We start from the raw sequence: 20,380 nt of genomic DNA on the forward strand, positions 1-20,380 counted from the left end.
AGAGCTTTGTATTGTGTCTTAGTATGACCAAGTTCAAAGATAAAACATAGGGCCAAAGTCCCTGAAGCTACTATAGACATAGATACAAAATTAAGTATTTCCTGACTGTATGAAATTATCTCACTTAGGTCATCCTAGGGACTTGTAAACCAAATATTAAAGCTGTCTGACCAGCGGTTTTGAAAGAACAAGCAACTCAACAGTTGACAGAGCTCTGCTGTGTTATGTAGAGAATAACCTTTTGTGACACATGTATTGATGAAGAAGGTGGATATCTTTGATTAACATTGTAAGTGAGTTCTGTTGAATAAGTTGAGACTGTACATACTCAGAGAAAGCACACTGAAGAGACAAATGTTTGAAACTTAAGAAGTTCAAGGTCATCAAAAGCATAAGGAATCATGTAACTTTCATTGCACTGTTTACACAGATTGCATAATTGCTATAAATAGCACATGAGGAATCTTACAGCCCAGCTTTACCATAAAAACCCTATCACTTTGACCACTCTTTTAATTGACCACTCTATTTTTTTCCTCAAAAAGTAATTTTATTTTATCCTTACCAAGTCAACCATAAATGGAAATTAGAACTTTCTCTATCTCTATCTCTATTGACTATTTTGAGCAATTTCTTTTAGATAACATACAGGGCACAATAAATGACGGTTCAGAATATGTCAAAGTTGGGATTCAGGAAAGTTGCCTTTAAATGTTTTAATCTTCCAAGATGGTAAGCATTTCACTATGAACTGTCAAAAAAAGTTGAACTTTCTGATAATTCTACACTAAAATTATTTTGGCTTTGATGATTTCTAATCAATTCATTTAAAATCATATTAATTATTTTTTTCTGGGTGAATTGATAGGGTTTATACAGTACAAGAATTACATACAATGTAAGTCAAATTTTGACCAAAAATGACAAAAAAAATTCCTTAAAAATACAGATTTGCATATTTCATCACAATTTGAACAAATCTAAGTTGGTTACCCCTAGGGACCTGTATACCAAAAACAAAGCTGTCTGCCCAGCGGTTATGAAGAAGAAGATTTTTTACCAAAAACACCTTTTTTGGCATTAATTTGCCTATTTTCAACAATATCAAAAAATTAAAAAAAATAGTTTCTCAAAATCATATTTTTCATCTACACAACAAATATCAAATCAGTAAGTACTGCGGTTCTCAAGATATTTGAGTGGACGGACGCCTCACAAACGGACATACATACATACATACATACATACATACAGACTGACGACGGACGCCGGACGGATACCCATCCCAATAGCTTCTATAGACTATAGTCTATAGTAGCTAAAAAGGAAACACATAAAAAAGAATCATAGAATGACAAAAATAACGAAAAGTCACAATTGAACAAATTGAGCACTGCATCAAACAACTCAGATTCATTAAGAACCTATCAACACACAAACTCACAACATTGAAATCAACGTACTTAGCAAAGGCTTAAAATTCATTCCCACAACAAATCGTCCTAACAGAATCCACCTGTTAGGGGACATAAAATATACATTCCGAAAATGAGACTCCGATATATCATGAGACACAGACCGTACAACACCCTGTCAAAATGAACTTGAAATGGATCCCACATACAACCGAGAACACAAAACTAGAAATTATTTGGAAGCAACAAAATTGGCTATTGTTAACACACCTATTCGAAACATAAAAAAAACAACATGACACGTGCAGAACAAATAGTGTTCAAAACGCTATCAAAAACAAGAAGATAACCATCAAACCGTTTGATAAAGGACGGGGGACAGCAAGTTTAAACACTGATGATTACGTAAGGGAATGTCAACTTAATGATCAACAATACTACACAAAATTGGCAACAGATGACACAAAAAATACAATAGAAGACATACCGGTACACAATCTCATAACAGAAATGAACAATGGAAAAAACATTGACCATCACACATATGAATATTTGAATCCAGTCGATAGAAAAATACCGAAAATACACAAAGTGCCGCCACCAGGAGCTATGTTTGTAGTATGGCCAATCATAAGTGGATGCTCCAGTCCAACATTTCACATATCAGAATTCATTGACCATTTTCTCAAATAAATCGTCAAGAAACAACCAACATACATCAAAGACAACATACTTTATATGGAAAATTGAGACAATCAAAGTTCCGGCCAAAGCAACTCTAGTAACACTGGATGTAATTTCCATGTACATGAATTCACCACATGATGAGGTAATTGAATCAATCGGCAGAGCATTAAATCAGGAAAGATCATCAAACAATTACATAATCAAGCAACCACCAAAGAAACACATGATAGCTCTGCTAGAAGTAATCTTTAAAAAACAACACATTCGAATTCAACGATGAATTCTACTGGTAAATATGGGGATGCTCGATGGGGTCCCCGTCTTCTCAAGAAATAGCAGATATTACATTTCATGAGACAGAAACGAGAATAATACAGAAACACAAACAACAAATATCGACCTGGCTGAGGTTCAGGGACGATGTTTTTCTGATTTTCATCGGAACACAACACGAACTCAATGAATTCATATCAAACATCAACAAAATGCATCCTACTTTCAATTTTTCGTTTGAAAGCTCCTCTCAAGAAATCACATATTTAGACCTATCTACAAAGGTCGTCGATACAACAAAGAGAATATTCTCGACATCAACACACACACAAGGCCAACAGATACATTTCAATTCTTACAAAGAAACTTATGCCATCCGGCAGCAAAGGTGAATCATTAGGATAGATCAGAACATGTAAGAACGAAATCGATTTTACACAAAAGTCACACAATTTAGTGAAAAATTACAAGACCGACAATACAAATAAATTAAATAGAAAGCATTATCAGAGAGATAGATCATAAAAGCAGAAAAAGACTGCTTGAACAACAAAAAGGAAGCAATAACGCCACCAACAATACCAACATATAGCCTGTTCATAGAAACGACAAAAATCAAGCAAGCCCTGACAGAAAACTGGAGTGAACTTGAAAAAGACGAAACACTAAAAAAACTGTTCCAAAATCCAACTTATAATCGCATATATTTATTAGAAGGAACAGAAATATAGGTGGCACACTTATAAGAGCCAGACTTCACAAAAACTACAATAGCTCAAACTCAGGGTCACACGAACCTACACAAACACAACGAGATCAACTGTAGACATTCTAGCTTCCCTACTTGTGAACAAAAAACGTAAATGGAACAACATATTACCAAATTAAAAAATCTAACAATCAATCAATTGTGCTCACCAATCAAAAATGATTTTAAGTGGCTGATGAAGAAAACTCTGTTTTCGAAACATAGCGCAAAAGGATCGTTGTGTCACAGCAATCTCTCCGCGCCAGTGCGGATTAACACAAGACACGTAGATTACGGGTACGTCTCGCCATGGCTAAGCAACATTTTACATAAAACAGCCAAACATGATATACACTTATATTATACACAATATCATTCACAAAACGCAAACAACCCAAATATGAACGATGTGTGGAGTTGCTTTCCCTTTACTACCAATACTATTTAATTCCCATGTGATCTGTACACCTTCCAGGAGACTTTAAAGCCCCTCTCCCTTTGCTCGGCTCTCCCGCGCTGGCACACTTTGTCAATTCAGGCGCGGCTGTTTATCTACAATTTGGGTAAAATAAACATCATTTGGGAAACTGGTAATTTTACAATTACCAGCTAGTATTGAACCTCATGTTGAGTTTCACAACTATGATGACAACCAGTGTACCCTGGTAACACAATATCAACACACTAGATATAACTAGACTTCAAACCAGGTTGACTGTGTTTGATATGAATAACCGCCAACTTTTTATAGGACGAATGTTCTAAAAAATGCGTAAGTTCAGCCGGTGGCTTTTAATGTGAAATAGGGAATAGGTTATTGGCAAATTAACAGCCAAAAACAAAATGGATAATATTCTGTATTAGTTATACTGAGATTGCTTTCAATATATTTCACACCATATATGTTATCATCTTGCAAAATTAGACCAGTATTGATTGGAAGGTGAAGTGTGTGTTTGTGTACCATTGTTTTATTCTGAAATTCAGACTTGTGTGCCTATTTTATTAATAACTACAATTGGAAATGCCCTAAAAATGTTGGAAATTGGAAGAGAATGTACAATTTATAAGAAAATAAAAAAAATATTGTCCAAATCGGACTGATATCTCGTAATATGTGGTAATAAGTGTTGATTCCATAATACCAGGGCGACCATTTTGGATTTATGCAAATTAGGCATTGTTCCACTCCTTGTGTACTTATGTATTTACTTATTTAGTTATTTATTTATTTATTTAACATTACAGACATTTGCACCTTATACAATCATGAAACAAGTATTGATTAGAAGACATAGTGTGTGAGAATACCATTGTTTTACAACTATGTTCCTGTTTTGTAAATAAAAACAATGGAATTTTTGTAAACATGTCTAAAATATGATGAAAATGTACAAGGTACATTGAAATAAAAAAAAATTACCAAAATCGGACCAATATTGAGCAGTAAGTGGCCAAAAGCATTGAATCTATAATACCGGGGCGGCCATTTTGGATTTATGCAAATCAGGCACTTTTCCACTCCTTGGATTTTGGAAGACTTTTGATATGTTTTTCTATGGGTTTTTCTGAGGTGAGTAGTGAAAAATAAATTCTGTTGCAATTTGTGGTGGGTCATTTCATATTTTGACTGGACTATATGGGTAGTAGGTCCCTTCTACGGCACTCATATAAGCAATATTTTCAGGTTCCTGTATCTTCATATGAAATGTGACGCAAGATGGTGTGACATTAACAAATTCAATTTTATTACGCTATCAGCGATACATAGCAATGCAACAATACTATGCATGCATAAAGAAACTGATTTACACTTGCTTAAGTGTCATGTTGACTGCATAAAGTCTAACTTTCCCCTTCTATAGTTTTTACTAGGAAGTATATAGCATAAAAACAATCATTTCTCAAAAATATATATACAAGGTAAAAATTGTGAATCAGGTGTTGAGTCTTTCTTTTTGTTTGTAACTGTGAACTAAGTGAATAAATGAAAAGGACTTTGAATCTGCATATGACTGCATGTGATGCTTGCAGAGAAGGAGGGTCTATGAAATATACACTGTACATACGCAAACATCCACTATGCAATGAACAACCCATTCTGAGGCACCTACACAACTGAAATCTACAATTCTGAAACCAAAACAAACATGCTAAACTGCTGTCACAGCGGGCATAAAGGTTTGCAAAGCTGTATTGTAAACACCTGCACTGTATGCCAAATGTATCAGCTAAATATTTTTAAACTTTTCACTTTCTTAAACTTTCATGACGCTAGTCTGGGTGTTTTGATGCATGAGAAACTGCTGTTGATTGTTTGACTTCACATCTGTTTAAAATAAGACTGTACTTGAGTCCTTGCAGTCATCTTCTGTTTCAAAAGAGACGGTCAGAATTTAGGATATCAGTTGTGAGTGGTTGTAGTTGTTACGTATTCTGTTAAAATGCTGTTTTTGGTGGATGTACTTGGTCCTCTGTCTACTGCGACAAGATCCTGAAGAAATATTCCGTCTCCAGCACACCATCTTCTGGGAGATCAGTACAGTGGACAGCGTTCTTGATTTTGTCAGTGCCAAAGATGGCACGCAACGTACGTGGTCGCAAGTGGCGGGCAATTTCTGGATCAGCAGGGCCAACGAATTCCCGGAAGCTAGCAGGGGTCTCGCCGCCTTTGCCAGTGACTTCAAGCGCGATGCTTGGCCCAGAAATCAGCTCTGTTACCATGTCCTGAGAAGCAATGAAGGGATAATGTAGATTGATCCAATGATGAACAAACAGTATCTCTAATAATACAATCCATTATGATTGGTATGCTAATAGGCTTTGCAGGGATCACACAAATCCTGGGGTTCACAATATGAACTCAAGGTACATGTACTAAACTGTAAGCTTGGACGCGTAAATTTGCTTTTTTCCTGGTGACATATTACATTAATTGTTGTGCCGTAAAGATGTTTACAGGCAAAGCAATATAGGCTGGGTATCTTTAGATTTTGGTTGACACAGAATATCAAATACTCATGCTTGCCATAACCCTATTACTGCAATGGACTGAGGCAAATGCTACCTCATCTTCACATTATGGTTCACCTGTTATTTCCCAGGATAAAGCTACAAAAAAGCTACTTTCATCAAAAATAAACAAAACGGGTGGACTAAAGCACACGAGTTTTTGTGACAGGACTACAACTGTTCTTTGTTGAATTTCAGGTAGTTTAACAAGAAAACTGAGAATGATATTACACATATGATATGCAGGCTCTGCATAGACAACACCTACACAGTATGTATGAACACTTACTGTGTACTCAGCGACAACACCCTTGTAGACCTCATAGAACTCTTCAGCATTGGCCCTGTCCATGTTAAACATCTGTAGAGCTGAAATCGTGAAACCTGCCTCCTGAATTGCTACGATGATCTTACCAGCATGGCCTGTCAAAAATCACATGGCAGAATATAAGTTTGTAGTATACTGTGCAAGCATCCTTGAGAGCTAAGATATTTACACTACATGTATAAACTTGCATCCTGCCATAGTGCATCTATGTATTCAATACAAAGATATACTGGGTATATAATATACCAGTATATATACTATGTATATAACATACCGGTATAGAGGCAAATGTCTTTGAACCCAGTGAAGATTGTATTTTGAATAAATAGACACTTTCACTCAGTGTTCCCGCTAAGGCTTATTTGAACGCTAATTGCGCAGTGTCTCCGACTGCTCTCGCAGTGAAATTTCATGTTTTGCGCAACTTTAGTCTCAGTCATTTCAGTCGGTATTAGTTTTGGAATCGATAACTCAGGGCGAAATGTGCGATCTCAGCGTAGATTTTACTTCCGCGTTTCGAGTTTAGCGCCCGTTGGTGGCGCAGTTGCCACCAACGTTCATTGTACGTTGTGACGTACCTCAATAAATTAGCATATACATGAACGGACCCGGCTGTGAGGCAATCAGGCGTATCTCAAGTTGCGCACCCTCTCAAAACCTTAGAGGGAACACTGCTTTCACTGATTTAAACTGTCATTACAGCATTTTCAAAATTACAAAGCTTTGGTTATGTCAGGTACTGTAAACAAGTGTACTGATTTTGAAAAGGTGTACTAGTATTTCTGTTTGACGTCCACACCTCAGAAAAAGAATTTCAAAGACGTCACTGCCTCAGGATCTAGTAACAGTATTGCTACTCCTAGTAGTCAATCACCTGCATAGGTTGAATAAAAGCCAACAACGTGGTTTGGCAATGTTACCATGAGACAACTCATGTCTGACATACAGTAGCATGGCCTGTCTAAAGAGCAAAGATATGTAAAGAACATACCTGCAAGCACTGCATGAGGTTTGATTACACAACAAGTGCAATCTACCAGTGTTGCCGTGTTTGGTTTTGGTGCTCCAGCAAAGAAGAAGTTCAACTCTCTCTCGGCATTTTCAGGACTGTCTGCCCCATGCACTGCATTTGTCTGTTTGTCTGAGAAAACAAACATGAACAATACAGACATATTATGATCAGAATCTGCACTACACTTTTGGAAAAATTTGGGACATACATCTCAGAAGGGTGATTATGTCAAACAAATGAAAATTCAGGTGAGTGGAAGGTGGGAAGGGCGATGAAAAGGTTTACCTGTAGTTAACCTTTCTAGTTCACCCAAGTTCATCTTAACCCTTTGAGTGCTGTAATTTTTCCCATCAAAATTTTAGTACAACATTTTACCAGTTTTGCGGTTTTTTTTCCGTAATTTTTTGGATAATTTTGGACCAAACAGACATATTTTATTTGCTAATTTGCTAAATTCCTAATTTTATCAAAATTTTGGCAAAAATCTGAAAAAAAATTACATGAGTATATTTGATAAAGGTGACAAAAATTGACTTTGGCACTCAAAGCCCTAAATAGTTCTCTTTAAAGTGTATGTCCCGCATAAATTCAAAGTGAATTTTGCTTAAAATGAGCCATGCTATATGATTTTGCCACCCCTACTTTATCAATAAATGCATCACCCAATGAAACGACGCGGTTCAATATCATTAAAATGCAATATGTTGTGCGACTTTGAAGTTAGCTGCCATTCGGGTCGTTTCGGAATTCGCGGGCATTGCCACCGGAAATGACGTAACTAATAGAATGTACAAGTGAGTGTGTTCACCTCGGCCATAGCGAATGCTTACCGCTGTGGCTTCAACATGGTAAGAAGTTACGCCTTTGGTGGCTGAAGTAACTGCAGCCATTGTCAGTTTATTGCATTTTAGGATGATGTATTAGCCGCATTTGACAAAATTACAAGAAAGGGTCGGAAAAGAGGCATTCAGACAAGCGTTTTCTGCGGTGCACATTTTCGAGTGCCGTGACTTCGAATAAACACGGTTTGGAAGCCAGATGTACGGTATGATAGACTTTAATTCCTGGAGTTACTACATCGATTATGTAATCGCAATGCCATACCAGTACGGCCATTGTCACCAGAAAGCTTCGCGTGTGTATCATCATCAAGTGTGGACAAGAGCGAGAACAGCAGCAAGACTGCGACAGGTTGCCCAAAACATGTCAAGGATGCGGGGGCCGCGGAGAAGTATGGCCGTGTTCACATCCCCCAAGATTGATCGCCGATTCAGATGCTTTTCGAAAGTGATTGTAAATAAATAAATGAATACAAGTACTAGATCTCATGCATGTGTGACTCTATAATTAGTAACGTTAGGAGATATCTAATTTTATATTCCTAAAAAGTTTACGTAGTGATTGACTGACTCTTTGCGAGACTGAACGATAGGTTGTGTATAATACAGCACGGCGCTGCCAGTAACAGTGACACAACGTTTAGCAAAGAAGTTTATACTGTTGACGAAGCAGTCGCGTTGTCGTCATCTGTTCCCTTCTGCTCGACTAAGTCTCCCCTAAAATATTTTAGCTTCTTTGAGAATTTCGCAGTCATGAAACAATGAATACTGTGCTTTATATCGCTGACATTTACATGTAATCAAGAAAAACAACTGCGGAAGCGTAGCTGATCACTCCGTCACAGAAATGGCCGGCTGAGCCGCCCGGCCTCGGGTGCCAGTGTGCCCGATATTTACATCATGTCAATTTTAATTTATCTCTTCCCGAGAATTTGGCTAGACATGTCTTTACGGTCACATATTTTTAAAAGTGCCAATGTTCATTTGAGGTTTTATAACGCCGAACTGAAGATTTTGCGGCGAGAATACTACCTTTGGTGTTTATGCTAACATGACCCTCAGCCTGTTCCACTTCCAGCTGTTGATAGGAAAGATGTGTGTTATGAACGGTGGACAATTTTCAACTTGATCTCTACTACATTTATCTACAAGCGTCATGGTGTAATTAAAATTTTTATATACAGATTTTGAACGAGGCAATTTGTTTTGAGAAGTAATAATAAGGTGGGATGGCAACTCCAGACATATTTATATTTTGTTAGCTTGCGGTTGTGTGTACGGTAGTCACGGTGCACTGGTGTGTTTGACTGTGGTCACGGTGGGCTTGTCACAAGAGTTCCGCTCTTGTTCTCGTTTAGGTTAAGGTTCCGACTGTTAAAATTTGCAGGCCTGTAAATTCTGAACAGCTTTGTCATATCTTCTGTGACGATGATATTCTCAGTTGCACTGCTTTCACTCATGAAATTATCACTATCTCCATAGTCAATGCACGAAGTCACCATCACCCATTCTATTAGTGACGTCACAGCTACTTACGCCAAAACGGGGCGAGCTCGGCAATTTCCGGAAAATGTCGCCATGATGGAAATCGAAAAGTGCAACTTTTCCCGTGTTTTCGTCGAAATAACATAATACAACCGTCTAAAAAACGCTCAAATAAGCTTCAGTTTGTGTGTAAATGTTTGTTTTATTAATACCAATTTCATTGACAACCAGAACTATAGTATATGCCTCAAGTCAAACGAAAAAGTCTCAAATGTGGCTGGACTCACACTTTAACCAGATTGTACATAGTAAACGGTACAGGTACACCACTCACAGTAACTTTGAACAAGAGAGGTAGGTTTTCCATTTAAATATGAACTAAAAGATTGTACTTATCCCGTCGCCTCAGTTCTTACCTTTGCCAAACTTAGCTCTGACACTGAGAGGTGCTTCACTTCGAGCAATAGCGCTGTCTGTTGGTCCCGCAAGCTGTCTCCAGCGTTGAATGGCATTCTCTCCCATGAGTTCCATGGGAATTACAATACCACTGGTCAAATACCTAACAAGCTCACTATTAATAAGATGAAACAGAAAATTGAACTGTCAGACTACCCAACATAAAGTTTTCTGTAAAAATATGGACTTAAAATAAGTTTTCCTGATCTTGTTGAAAATTGAGATGGTACATATGTATGACAATGGATGAAACATGTTTACATGTTAACAACATCTCCTGACTGGTGGGAGATAATATTTAGTAAAATTGCATATTTTCAGACCTTGAAAGAAGGCTGTTTACATAATTAATGTTGCTACTGTATGACTGATTCAGGCGCCATTATTTTTCAATAGATAAACAAACTACCAGACAAATATTTCACAATTTCTGGCTTATATATAGCATCAAAGACTTACTCATAAAATGGCTTCTGTTCATGCATTCTGTAGAACTCCTGGGCTTCGGCTCTGGACACCTTGGTCATGATTGCCTTTGTGATGTGAAGACCATCGCTGAATATCATATCTATGATATGCCCGACTTTATCAGTGGAACAGGGTTTCACCATAGCTAGGGTTCTGAAATTGACAGGGAAAAAATGTCATATCATAATTACCAGTACTAGGTTACAAATAGAAGAAGCGCTATATCTTTTGTTGCAGGTATCACCTCATAGGTTTAGCCCTTCCTCTCTGCCCATACATGTACTTTCTATAAATCATTAGTGTTTCATGGCAGAGTTGGACCTTGATATTGCGAAATGGGTCAAATATAACTCAAGTGATTTCATAATTAAGTTACTAAAATAGCCCTAACTCATGTTTCTAGTATGTTTCTTCCCCGCATTTACAAATTACACAACACAAGTGCAACTAACAGGATTTTTGTAAAGAACATCATGAACATGAAGATAAATTGTAGTAGATTTGCATTTACCGGTATAAGAACAAATTGCTATTTGGAACTCAAGATTAACACATCTGACAACAGCCACAGAAATTTTTATCCTTCAAAATACATCCCATACTCAGATTAATGATGGGTATTAAACACACCACATGTCAAGTCAAATGGAACTTGCAGAAGACTGTATAGACCTCAAGTTCTCAAAATATTTAGCATACTTTCATCTAAAAGATAGGGTGAAATGTACAGATAGATACCTTTCTTTTCTTGTGCTTAGACGTTTCCTTGTGAAGTCATCGGCATAATCTACAAACTTAAGTTGTCTAGAGTGGATGCTGACTGAGGCTCCTATGAAGACATCACGAAGCTCAATACCCTCACATTTTGATCGCTTCAAAAACACTCTTCGGTTCTTGATATCAAACTGTGAAAGAGAGTAATCAAAGTAAGACTTTCATGGCCCAGGTTAGATGGCTGAGATAATGAAAAATCAAAAACATTTTTTCTGGAACCAGTCCATGGCAACCAAAATCAAATATGGAAATCATCGAAACAGGCATATTATGACTTTTTCACTAAAAAATAAAAACTTTTGCAAATTTCATCATCACTTGCACAAAACAGACAGCAGTCAGATCTAGGAACCAGTGAACTAACTTTAAAAGCTATGTTGCAATTCACAAATACAAACTACATTGTCCCTACCAGTACATATACCAATTATCCAAGTACTATGTTATGAACAGAAAACTTTTGATCTTAATGAAACATAATTATTTTCTCTAAATTCTGCAAGCCATATCTATAAGATTCCATGCATTGCTCCACTCAGTTCTACAGGTACATATTAATCCAAACATTCCAGGTAGAAAAGCTGGTCTCAATTTGGTGAAATTTGGTGAGCTCCACAAATTTGGTCTATGGAAGGATAGACAGATAGACAGACTGACACACAAACTAAATGACAGTGATGAAGACAACTACAAATTCCCCTGTGTTTGATTGAACTTCTAATATCATTTTCGTTTTACTTCCTTCCTTGGTACAGACAAGAAGGGAATGGTATTGACAATGAATAACAACATCAAATATTTTCTAAACATACCATCTCAATGGTGTTGTCCTTTGTGTAAAACAAAAATTGGTATCTTCTAATTAGAGCTGCATTGGCATCATACCATTCCGCTATAAATGCAAACCTTTCATCCATACTCGCCTGAAAATAAAACAACCAGGGCAATTTTAGTTTGCTTTTAAGTATGATTGTTGAGAGTTATGAACACCGCCCTCATGGACTTTAATACCATATATGTGATACAAGTAGGGATTTTAGTCACGTGACATTTGTGTTGAACGTACGCGTTCGATGCATGTCTAGTCCGAACTTCGTGTTAATTCTTAAATAGACCAAATAATCAGAGAAAATGAAACTGTAGTGTTGAAGATTATTATTTTAACTTCATTTGGGAAATTTTCACATTTGTTACTACGATAAATGGCAAAGCAGCACGCCTACAAACTCACACGTACCGGCGATTTTGGCGTCCATTATGAGCGTTGTGCCGTGACCTCGAATGTCCCGCGAAGGAGATCGAACATATACCTCTTTGATAGGCTGTCCGCATGACTTATTCTGATCGCATCACTATTTTGGGGGGTTTGTACAAAAGTAGAGATCATGGGCTTCATTTTGAGGGGGCAAACGTTAAAATCGGCCGAGAAAAACTCAATCTGTGATCAAACTTTGTGTTTCGTTTGTGTTTTTTTGAAAGAAAATCTTGATTTCCTTAAACGTTCGGCCCCAAAATTAATTTTATGATAAATATTAATTGTAATTCTGCAATAATTACGAGTCTGACGATGCGAAAAATGATGCTTAAGGCCCTTTTTAGCGAGTATGGTTTCACCCCAACTTTACATCCGGGCACTCCCAGGAATCACATACAAGTAATCGGCGCTTCGCCGCATGTTCTGTGTCAGGAGGTCTAAGCTGAGTTCCGACGTTCATGATTTTGCAGCTAGATTTGTCTGATTTCTTATCTAACGCAAGGATCTAGAGAAATATACTTTACCCTTTCAAACGTTATCTTGTTCGAAGTAGTTTGACTTCCGGGTGATATTTTTCGATAGACACTGAGAAGTTGTCAAGCAGCACTGCACTGCAGTGTAGGCATACGGACGAGCACCACACTTTGCCGATACTATACTGAAATTTAGTTTCTATCTTTAGTTCCCGAGAAGGGACTATTTGGTTCTCTCTGAAGAACAAGGCCATAGATTATTAATTTGTTCTTTCCTCATTGATGGTGTCCCGGACTTTGAAAAAGTTGTATTTATACTGGTTTGTATTTCGGACCGCTGACTTCGACATGTTCGAGGGTCTATGTTATTTCCGGGGCAGCTTAACTTTGCATCCAGTTTAATGCATTGTTCATTCTATAAATGCGTGTTGCTGTTTTACGGCATAGACAAAGGGTTGAGAACAAAGTTTTTTGACTTTTTGGAAAAGTTCTTTGTTTTAACTTAAAATCTACATTAATCAGACATATTTCATACTCATTTAATAAAAGTTGTAATCACACAAAAAAAAATTTTAAAAAAATTCGAAGTTCAAATTCAAAAAAAATCTAAAAAAATATTTTGTTAAATTTAAATCAAGTTCTAAAATGTCACAGGTATCATTTGATTGTTTACAGGTATTGTTGTTAATTTGTTTACCTTGTAAATATAAATCTAAATAACTTTTTTCATATATGCAAAGTAAATATGATGGAATATGATTATCATATTTCTGTTGATGTTCACAATACATAATGCATACAGCGATCAATGTCACAGGTATCATTTGATTTTTACAGGTATTGTTTTTTGTTTACCTTGTAAACAGCATTCTAAATAACCTTTTTCATTTATAAAAATTAAAAACCATTGAACATTTCGTCAGCAATATCCACAAAAAATTTCATCAATTTTCAATAAGAAATGCTTGAGTTATTGCAAAAAGCACAAGAAATTGCAATTCTAGTTTCCTCAACAATGTTCAAAATGGGGTCACCTGGTGGTTATGATAACTACAGGTGTCTACCATGGCATAATTTCTAAATAGGAGGAAGTTTTTTTTCAAATTCAACAGGACATATCTCTGCATGTACTGAACCGATTTTCATCAAACAAAATACAATCAATTGGTCTCGAAGAGAGCTTTCTTTTGATATATAATTTATTATTATTGTAGCTGTCTATCAATTTCATGTAAAATCCCTAGTACAAGCAGTGCATAATGTAAGTACCGGTCTTTGACACATGCACATTGAAGTATCTAAAAGTGATAAGCAGCAGTAAATTAATGCGATTTCGTAGAGAGAAAGAGAGGGTTAAGTTTTGCTCAACTGAAATAACGTCGAACTCGTAGTTATACGAACTGAATAATTGCTTCAAAACATGACCAAACACGAAATAAACAAGTGTGCAGTCCGTGTCGCCATATTGGTTGCTTGCCCATCATCGGGAAAATTGGTGAGCTTCTGTAGCAAAATTCTACGAACTGTTTCCGATAGAAGTCAAATTTGAAGAAAAAACATCGTTCCTTGTGGAGACTGGTCGACAAACTTCTGCCGTTGTTGTTGGGTGACTAATGTGAAGATCACCATGCTGAGATTCAGAATGTCCCGTTCAAAACATCCCGCCGTCCACGAGATTTTTGCTTGATAATATACGAGACCAAACCATAAAATATCATCCCTGGGACATTAACAATTTTATGAGATCGAAAATGGAAGAAATAATGCTTAAATACTTACCATTTTGTCTTCTTTATCCGTACACAACGCTCGTTTCGACGTGAATTGACCTACTGCCGGGGCGCAGACTTGTTGTCTATAGCAACAAACGGTAAAAAACAATCACTGTATCAAGAGAATGTTTAGTCGAAAAAAAGACATATCTTTTTTGCAATATTGTAGGTTCATAGTGTTCTTGCACATACTAAAATTACTTATACTTAAGAATTTATATGATTAAAATTAAATATACCATATTTTTGTAATTTATACAAATTATTTTTGGAATATATTTTTGAATCACGCACTAATAATTACAAGCATATTCCTGGTGCGCCCTCATCCGAAATATTCAAAATCGAGCCAAGCCTTGAGCCGAGTTGAGCATTGTTCCTGTCAAAACAGGATTCCATGTTAACCACAGTGAATTATATTTGTAATTTCAATAAAAATAATAAACAAAATAAAAACGTACGTACTTGTATGCAGTTATATATGACAGCAACCCATTAGCCCTCGCGCGACCATTTTGTGCTAGACAGAACAAACCAAGATGGCGGACATGGAGGAAACGGGTGGAGACGGTCTCGTTGAAGTCGGAGAAAAAACTGCGGATCAGAAAGCGGAGAAAATGTTTAGTCTTAAGAAATGGAACGCTGTTGCTATGTGGAGTTGGGACGTTGAATGTGATACTTGTGCTATTTGTAGAGTTCAAGTAATGGGTGAGAGTTAATTTTAATTTCGGATTCATGTGAGCTACGACCTCTCTCCCACATTTCGACGTTTCTTTTTCCGTAATTTGCATGCATACATCAGCTTCGCGTCAGGAAAGTCGTCGTATTATGGTACCTCCACATTTGCTTCGAGGCAATAAATGCCTACAATAATCCGACGTACGATATACATACCCGTTACAGTTAGATGAACAGACGCTATTATAAATGAAATTCCAGGTTTCGATCATGAATTAATTATTCAATAACACAATAACATTGTATTGTAACGCTTACCGTTACACGCAAAATACTGTTCGACAACAAACTGTATTCACTGCAACTGCAATGTGTGTGTTGTTGACCGTCGAATTAACAGACAAAAACTCGGCATTTTGATTGCGATCACTGAGCCGTAATTTGTTAAACTGTAAAATCTTTGAATCCTTACCGAGTTTTGGATGATGCGGAATCACAGCGCAGTGAATGAACCTTCAACAGCTGGACAGTTTGCCCACCGGAGTATCGTTTTGGCCAGGTCCGATACAAACATGACTGGAGACGCTGCATCCTGCACAGCCGAGTGGCTGTTGGGGACACGATGTACGTACGTGTATGCTTGTGACCTCACTTTCACCCTTAGGTCACTGCATATCGATCCCTTTAGCAGATCTCTTTGTGGAATCTGTGTTGCTCGCGCGATGACCTTCTGTTGGCTGCGTGTGCGCGTCGTAGTTCTATGCGGCGTGTGTACACGTAGGATCCGCTGAATGTGAAAAGCGGTCAATGATCGCAGCCCCTCCTCGCGTGTGAATGACGTGTCTATCAAAGCGTCCTGTTTAAATATTATAATGACGTCTCTCCTTTATTCTTATTTGCGCAGATGCCTGCCTCCGATGTCAAGCTGAAAATAAGCAAGAAGATTGCGTCGGTACGTTAATAAGTATATATCGAACTCAGGATTTTCCATTTCTGAGTGACAGTAAATAGAGTTTGCATATTTACACCACTTGTCCATTGTTTACTTTATGCTAATTTTTTTCACCTGACATTGAGTGCTGTCATGAACACTGCACTGCACCGGCACGCCCCCAAACCATGACCAAACCTTAGTTCCTCCTCGTCTATGGGCGAGGAAGTGTTACGGATTGTAAAAGTATGTTGATGCTCTCTCATTCATCGGTTAGTGTTGTGAAATTGCTAGGGGTTATCAGAGTGTTATCGATTTCATAATCTCACTTGTCATTTTTTGTTTATCAAGACATCAATTTTAATACTCTTTAAATAAACACAATATGTAGGAAGTTTGGTTTATTAACCCTTTTCCTGCCAGACAGTAATAACTGTATCACTTTCCCATCAGCCAAGTCAGTAAAAAGCGGTATTGAGCCAAAACATGACGTATTTTTCACACACTTGGCTTGGTATGTTATAGCATCTTTTGTCCAAAAAAAATCAACTTTACAGTATTATGTTTTCAACAGCCTTCAAATGTACAATATTATGTTAAAATACATCATATGGAATACGTTGTGTTTCATTAATTTTAACCATCTTGACGTGGTGGTGAAATATGGACTTGGCAGGAAAAGGGTTAAAGTGTCTGGCTATTAGATGACTGGCAGTATTCAATATTTCCTGTACATTCATGATTCATGCCTTTTTAATCGCTTCAGATGTGCTCACAGGATCTGAAAGTCTTGGAATCCTTCTGCATGTGGCATTATTGTGTGTTTGTAATTGTATGTATGTGCACAATATAGTGGTACCAATTAAAAATTCGGATTGATACTTGTCAAGTGTGTCTGAATGGACTGCTGAAGGTAACATGTCATATTTGGTGTGTGCTTACACAGACCGTGGTGCTTAGAAGTAAAATGTAGCATCGTTGGATTTTGTTCAAATATACCAAAAATATGCAAATGTGAAAAGAATCAAGCATCAAAATTCAGGCACAGCAAGGCACATTTTTTTCAAATTTTCTTTTAACTTTGGGCAAAGTTAATGTGAATAAGTTAATTTTAATTCATACCAATTTCTGCAGTGCAAGTGTAAATTCTGTTATTTTTGTACTATTTCTTCAATTTTGGTAAACAAATCTCAGAAATCTGTTAGAATTTGTGTAATTTCGTTGAAATTTCTTTTGCAGATTTCTTGGATTGTTTCTTTTAAATTTTTGAAACTAAGATGAAATTGGCAGTAGTGTGATTATGTCATTTTTGTTTAAAATATGATTTCATTATCAGAAAGGGCCTGCTTCATTCACTTCCAAAGCAGTCAAAGTACATTTGCAGTAGAATTGTGTTTACATAAAATATAAATGTGAAAAGATTTTGTTAAAAGCGAAGTTCACATTTGAAATTCTTAGTTGCTGATTTAACTTGGCAGTTCTCAAAAATGAGCAAATCCAGATTTTGTTTTTGGTCCTGGACCAACATCTGGGTTAGTCCTACCACAAAATTTTTTATTTTTTTATGTATGAAACCTATTTTTTTTGCGAATGAAATCCATAACCTTACCAAGTTAAATTCTGTGAAAAGACATGAGAAATTCAGTCCAGTTCAATTGACAGTAACTGTAATTTTGAAATTTCAAAAACATGTCTCTATATTCAGACAATGGTTACACTGCATTGATGACTTGCCAAATCGAATGAGTATGTAAAACAGTTTGATTTGTAAGCTCATAGAAAGTTGGGCACACTTTCAAATACTGGTAAATTGTGCCCATTCATTTTTAATCCCTCAGGAGAAAAACTGGTAATATTTTCTGATGTGCCATACAAACAGAAGGTAAATCCATGAGTCTGTTCTAAAAAAAGTAATCCATATGTGCTAAAAAATTGGTTGCTCTGGACTTCAGGTCAGTGGATTTGCTCCCCAACTGTTATTGATTAATTTTGTTTGCAACAATTCAACATGCCAGTACCTTTGTTTCTGAGTTTCAGAACCAAATAAGGAATTAACTTCCAATATATTACTGCACAGTGACTTAGCTAAGTGCAAAGTTAACTCTGCATCCTCATTATCATATGTTAGGGTAAGGTGGTAAAAGAGGCTGGTTTATTTCCATCTCAAAACAAGTGAATTTTTTATAGTTAAGTAACACTATAAATAGAGAACAAATGAATAACAGTCTGTCAATGTCAACAAGAGCTAGTACAAGAACCTGAAATTGAACAATGCAGTGTTAACTTCCTGTGATTTAATTGTTCATTGTCTTTTTGTTAGTCCCCACAGACACCGTCCGGGGGGACTTATAGGTTTGGTCATGTCCGTTCGTCCGTCCGTCCGTCCGTTCACGCAGATATCGCAGAGATGCCTGGAGCCATTTCATTCAAACTTGGTACATAGATTCTTTCATATGTCATACATATGGACGTCGATTTGTTTTGTGATATGATCCAATATGGCTGCCGTGTGGCCATTTTGTTATGATTTTTTCATGTCTGGAACCATAACTCAGACATGTATCAAGCAAATTTATTCAAAGTTGGTACAAGGAGATTGACTTATATCATACATATGCACGTCAATTTGTTTTGTGATACGATCCAATATGGCCGCCAGGCGGCCATTTATTTCAATTTTTTCATGTACAGAGCCTTACCTCAGGCATATCTCAACTGATTTTTTTCAAACTTGGTACAAGCATAGACCCTTAAGAAAAACGGACAGGCAATTGCTGAGGTTTCTTTGTGCGATCTATCTTGGATATATTAAAGTTTATTTACAAAGCGGTCCCCGACAACAATACTTTGTACTTAACACTGAATCTCATTAACGATCAAACTGACGTTCTGAATATGTACACTTTGCTCTTGCATGGCACATTCCGAGTAATGACACAGAGAATTTGTGGGTTTTTTATACTAGTCATGGTGAATGTTCTGGTAACGATGAAGATCACATTTTCGATTCTAGCCGAAGCCAACGGGAAAAAACAGACGATAAAAGCAGTGTACATTTAGCCATAGATGCTGCGGAAAACTCTTGCCAGGTATCGACAGTATAAGTCTACATTCCCTACGATAAAAATCTCCGATAACAACAACCATTTACAAGTTAAACAGCTATACACTCCCCAGTCCTGCGGAACGAAAATCTGACCTTTATTTCATCTGTCACGCAACATTTGACGAAAATCAGGGTACATAAAAAATGACTACTCCATCGGAGCTCAAATACACGACCTCTAACATTTGGTACTGTTTTAGCCTAAAGAAACACCAAAGTTCGGATGTTTACATCCGCAAAGTACTAGAAAATACATTTGTAACACTGACTTTCGCTGTCAGGAGAAACTCTGCGATAAATCGGGACTCTCCAACGGTTGGTGGAGTCCGAAGCGGTAAGGTAGACATGCATTTACACAAAGCTGAACCCTGTCCTCGTAAATTTGGCCGTTCACAGTTTTCAAACAACAACATTTCAGTAGTTAACATACATACTTAACCGAATCATGGAGCACTCCTCGCACAGAAAATATTCCGACGGTTAAAAAACTGCAAAACGAGGGGAAATTCGGAGATACACGGACGGTTGCGGAATGTAAACAACTCTGTGATGTCAACTGCTGTCAAGTCTAGAACTGCAGCGATATGTGTTTCGGATTTCTGTTCGAAACTTTGTCACTTGACAGCAACATACTAACTCCCTGCAGACTTCTAGTTGCATCGAATCTC

General features: G+C 37.0%; 1 protein-coding gene across 2 annotated transcripts; it reads right to left on the reverse strand.

The window, feature by feature from the left end:
* Positions 1–4,849: 4,849 nt before the first annotated feature.
* Positions 4,850–16,677, reverse strand: LOC139119385 (nucleoside diphosphate kinase homolog 7-like). Of its 2 annotated transcripts, XM_070683177.1 has the most exons (10): positions 16,148–16,677; positions 15,463–15,591; positions 15,005–15,080; positions 12,310–12,420; positions 11,462–11,628; positions 10,715–10,876; positions 10,216–10,370; positions 7,455–7,604; positions 6,425–6,558; positions 4,850–5,850 (listed from the first exon to the last, which is right to left on the reverse strand). In XM_070683177.1, exons 1-10 carry the CDS (start codon positions 16,264–16,266, stop codon positions 5,602–5,604), a joined length of 1,452 nt encoding a protein of 483 aa, XP_070539278.1. In that variant the 5' UTR covers positions 16,267–16,677; the 3' UTR covers positions 4,850–5,601. The 2 variants fall into 2 exon arrangements, with proteins under 2 accessions (XP_070539278.1, XP_070539277.1); XM_070683176.1 differs by lacking the exon at positions 16,148–16,677 and having other exon boundaries at positions 15,463–15,760.
* Between the last annotated feature and the right edge of the window lie 3,703 nt (positions 16,678–20,380).

Source organism: Ptychodera flava, chromosome 19 (genome assembly GCF_041260155.1).
Source record: "Ptychodera flava strain L36383 chromosome 19, AS_Pfla_20210202, whole genome shotgun sequence".
Classification (NCBI taxonomy): domain Eukaryota; kingdom Metazoa; phylum Hemichordata; class Enteropneusta; family Ptychoderidae; genus Ptychodera; species Ptychodera flava.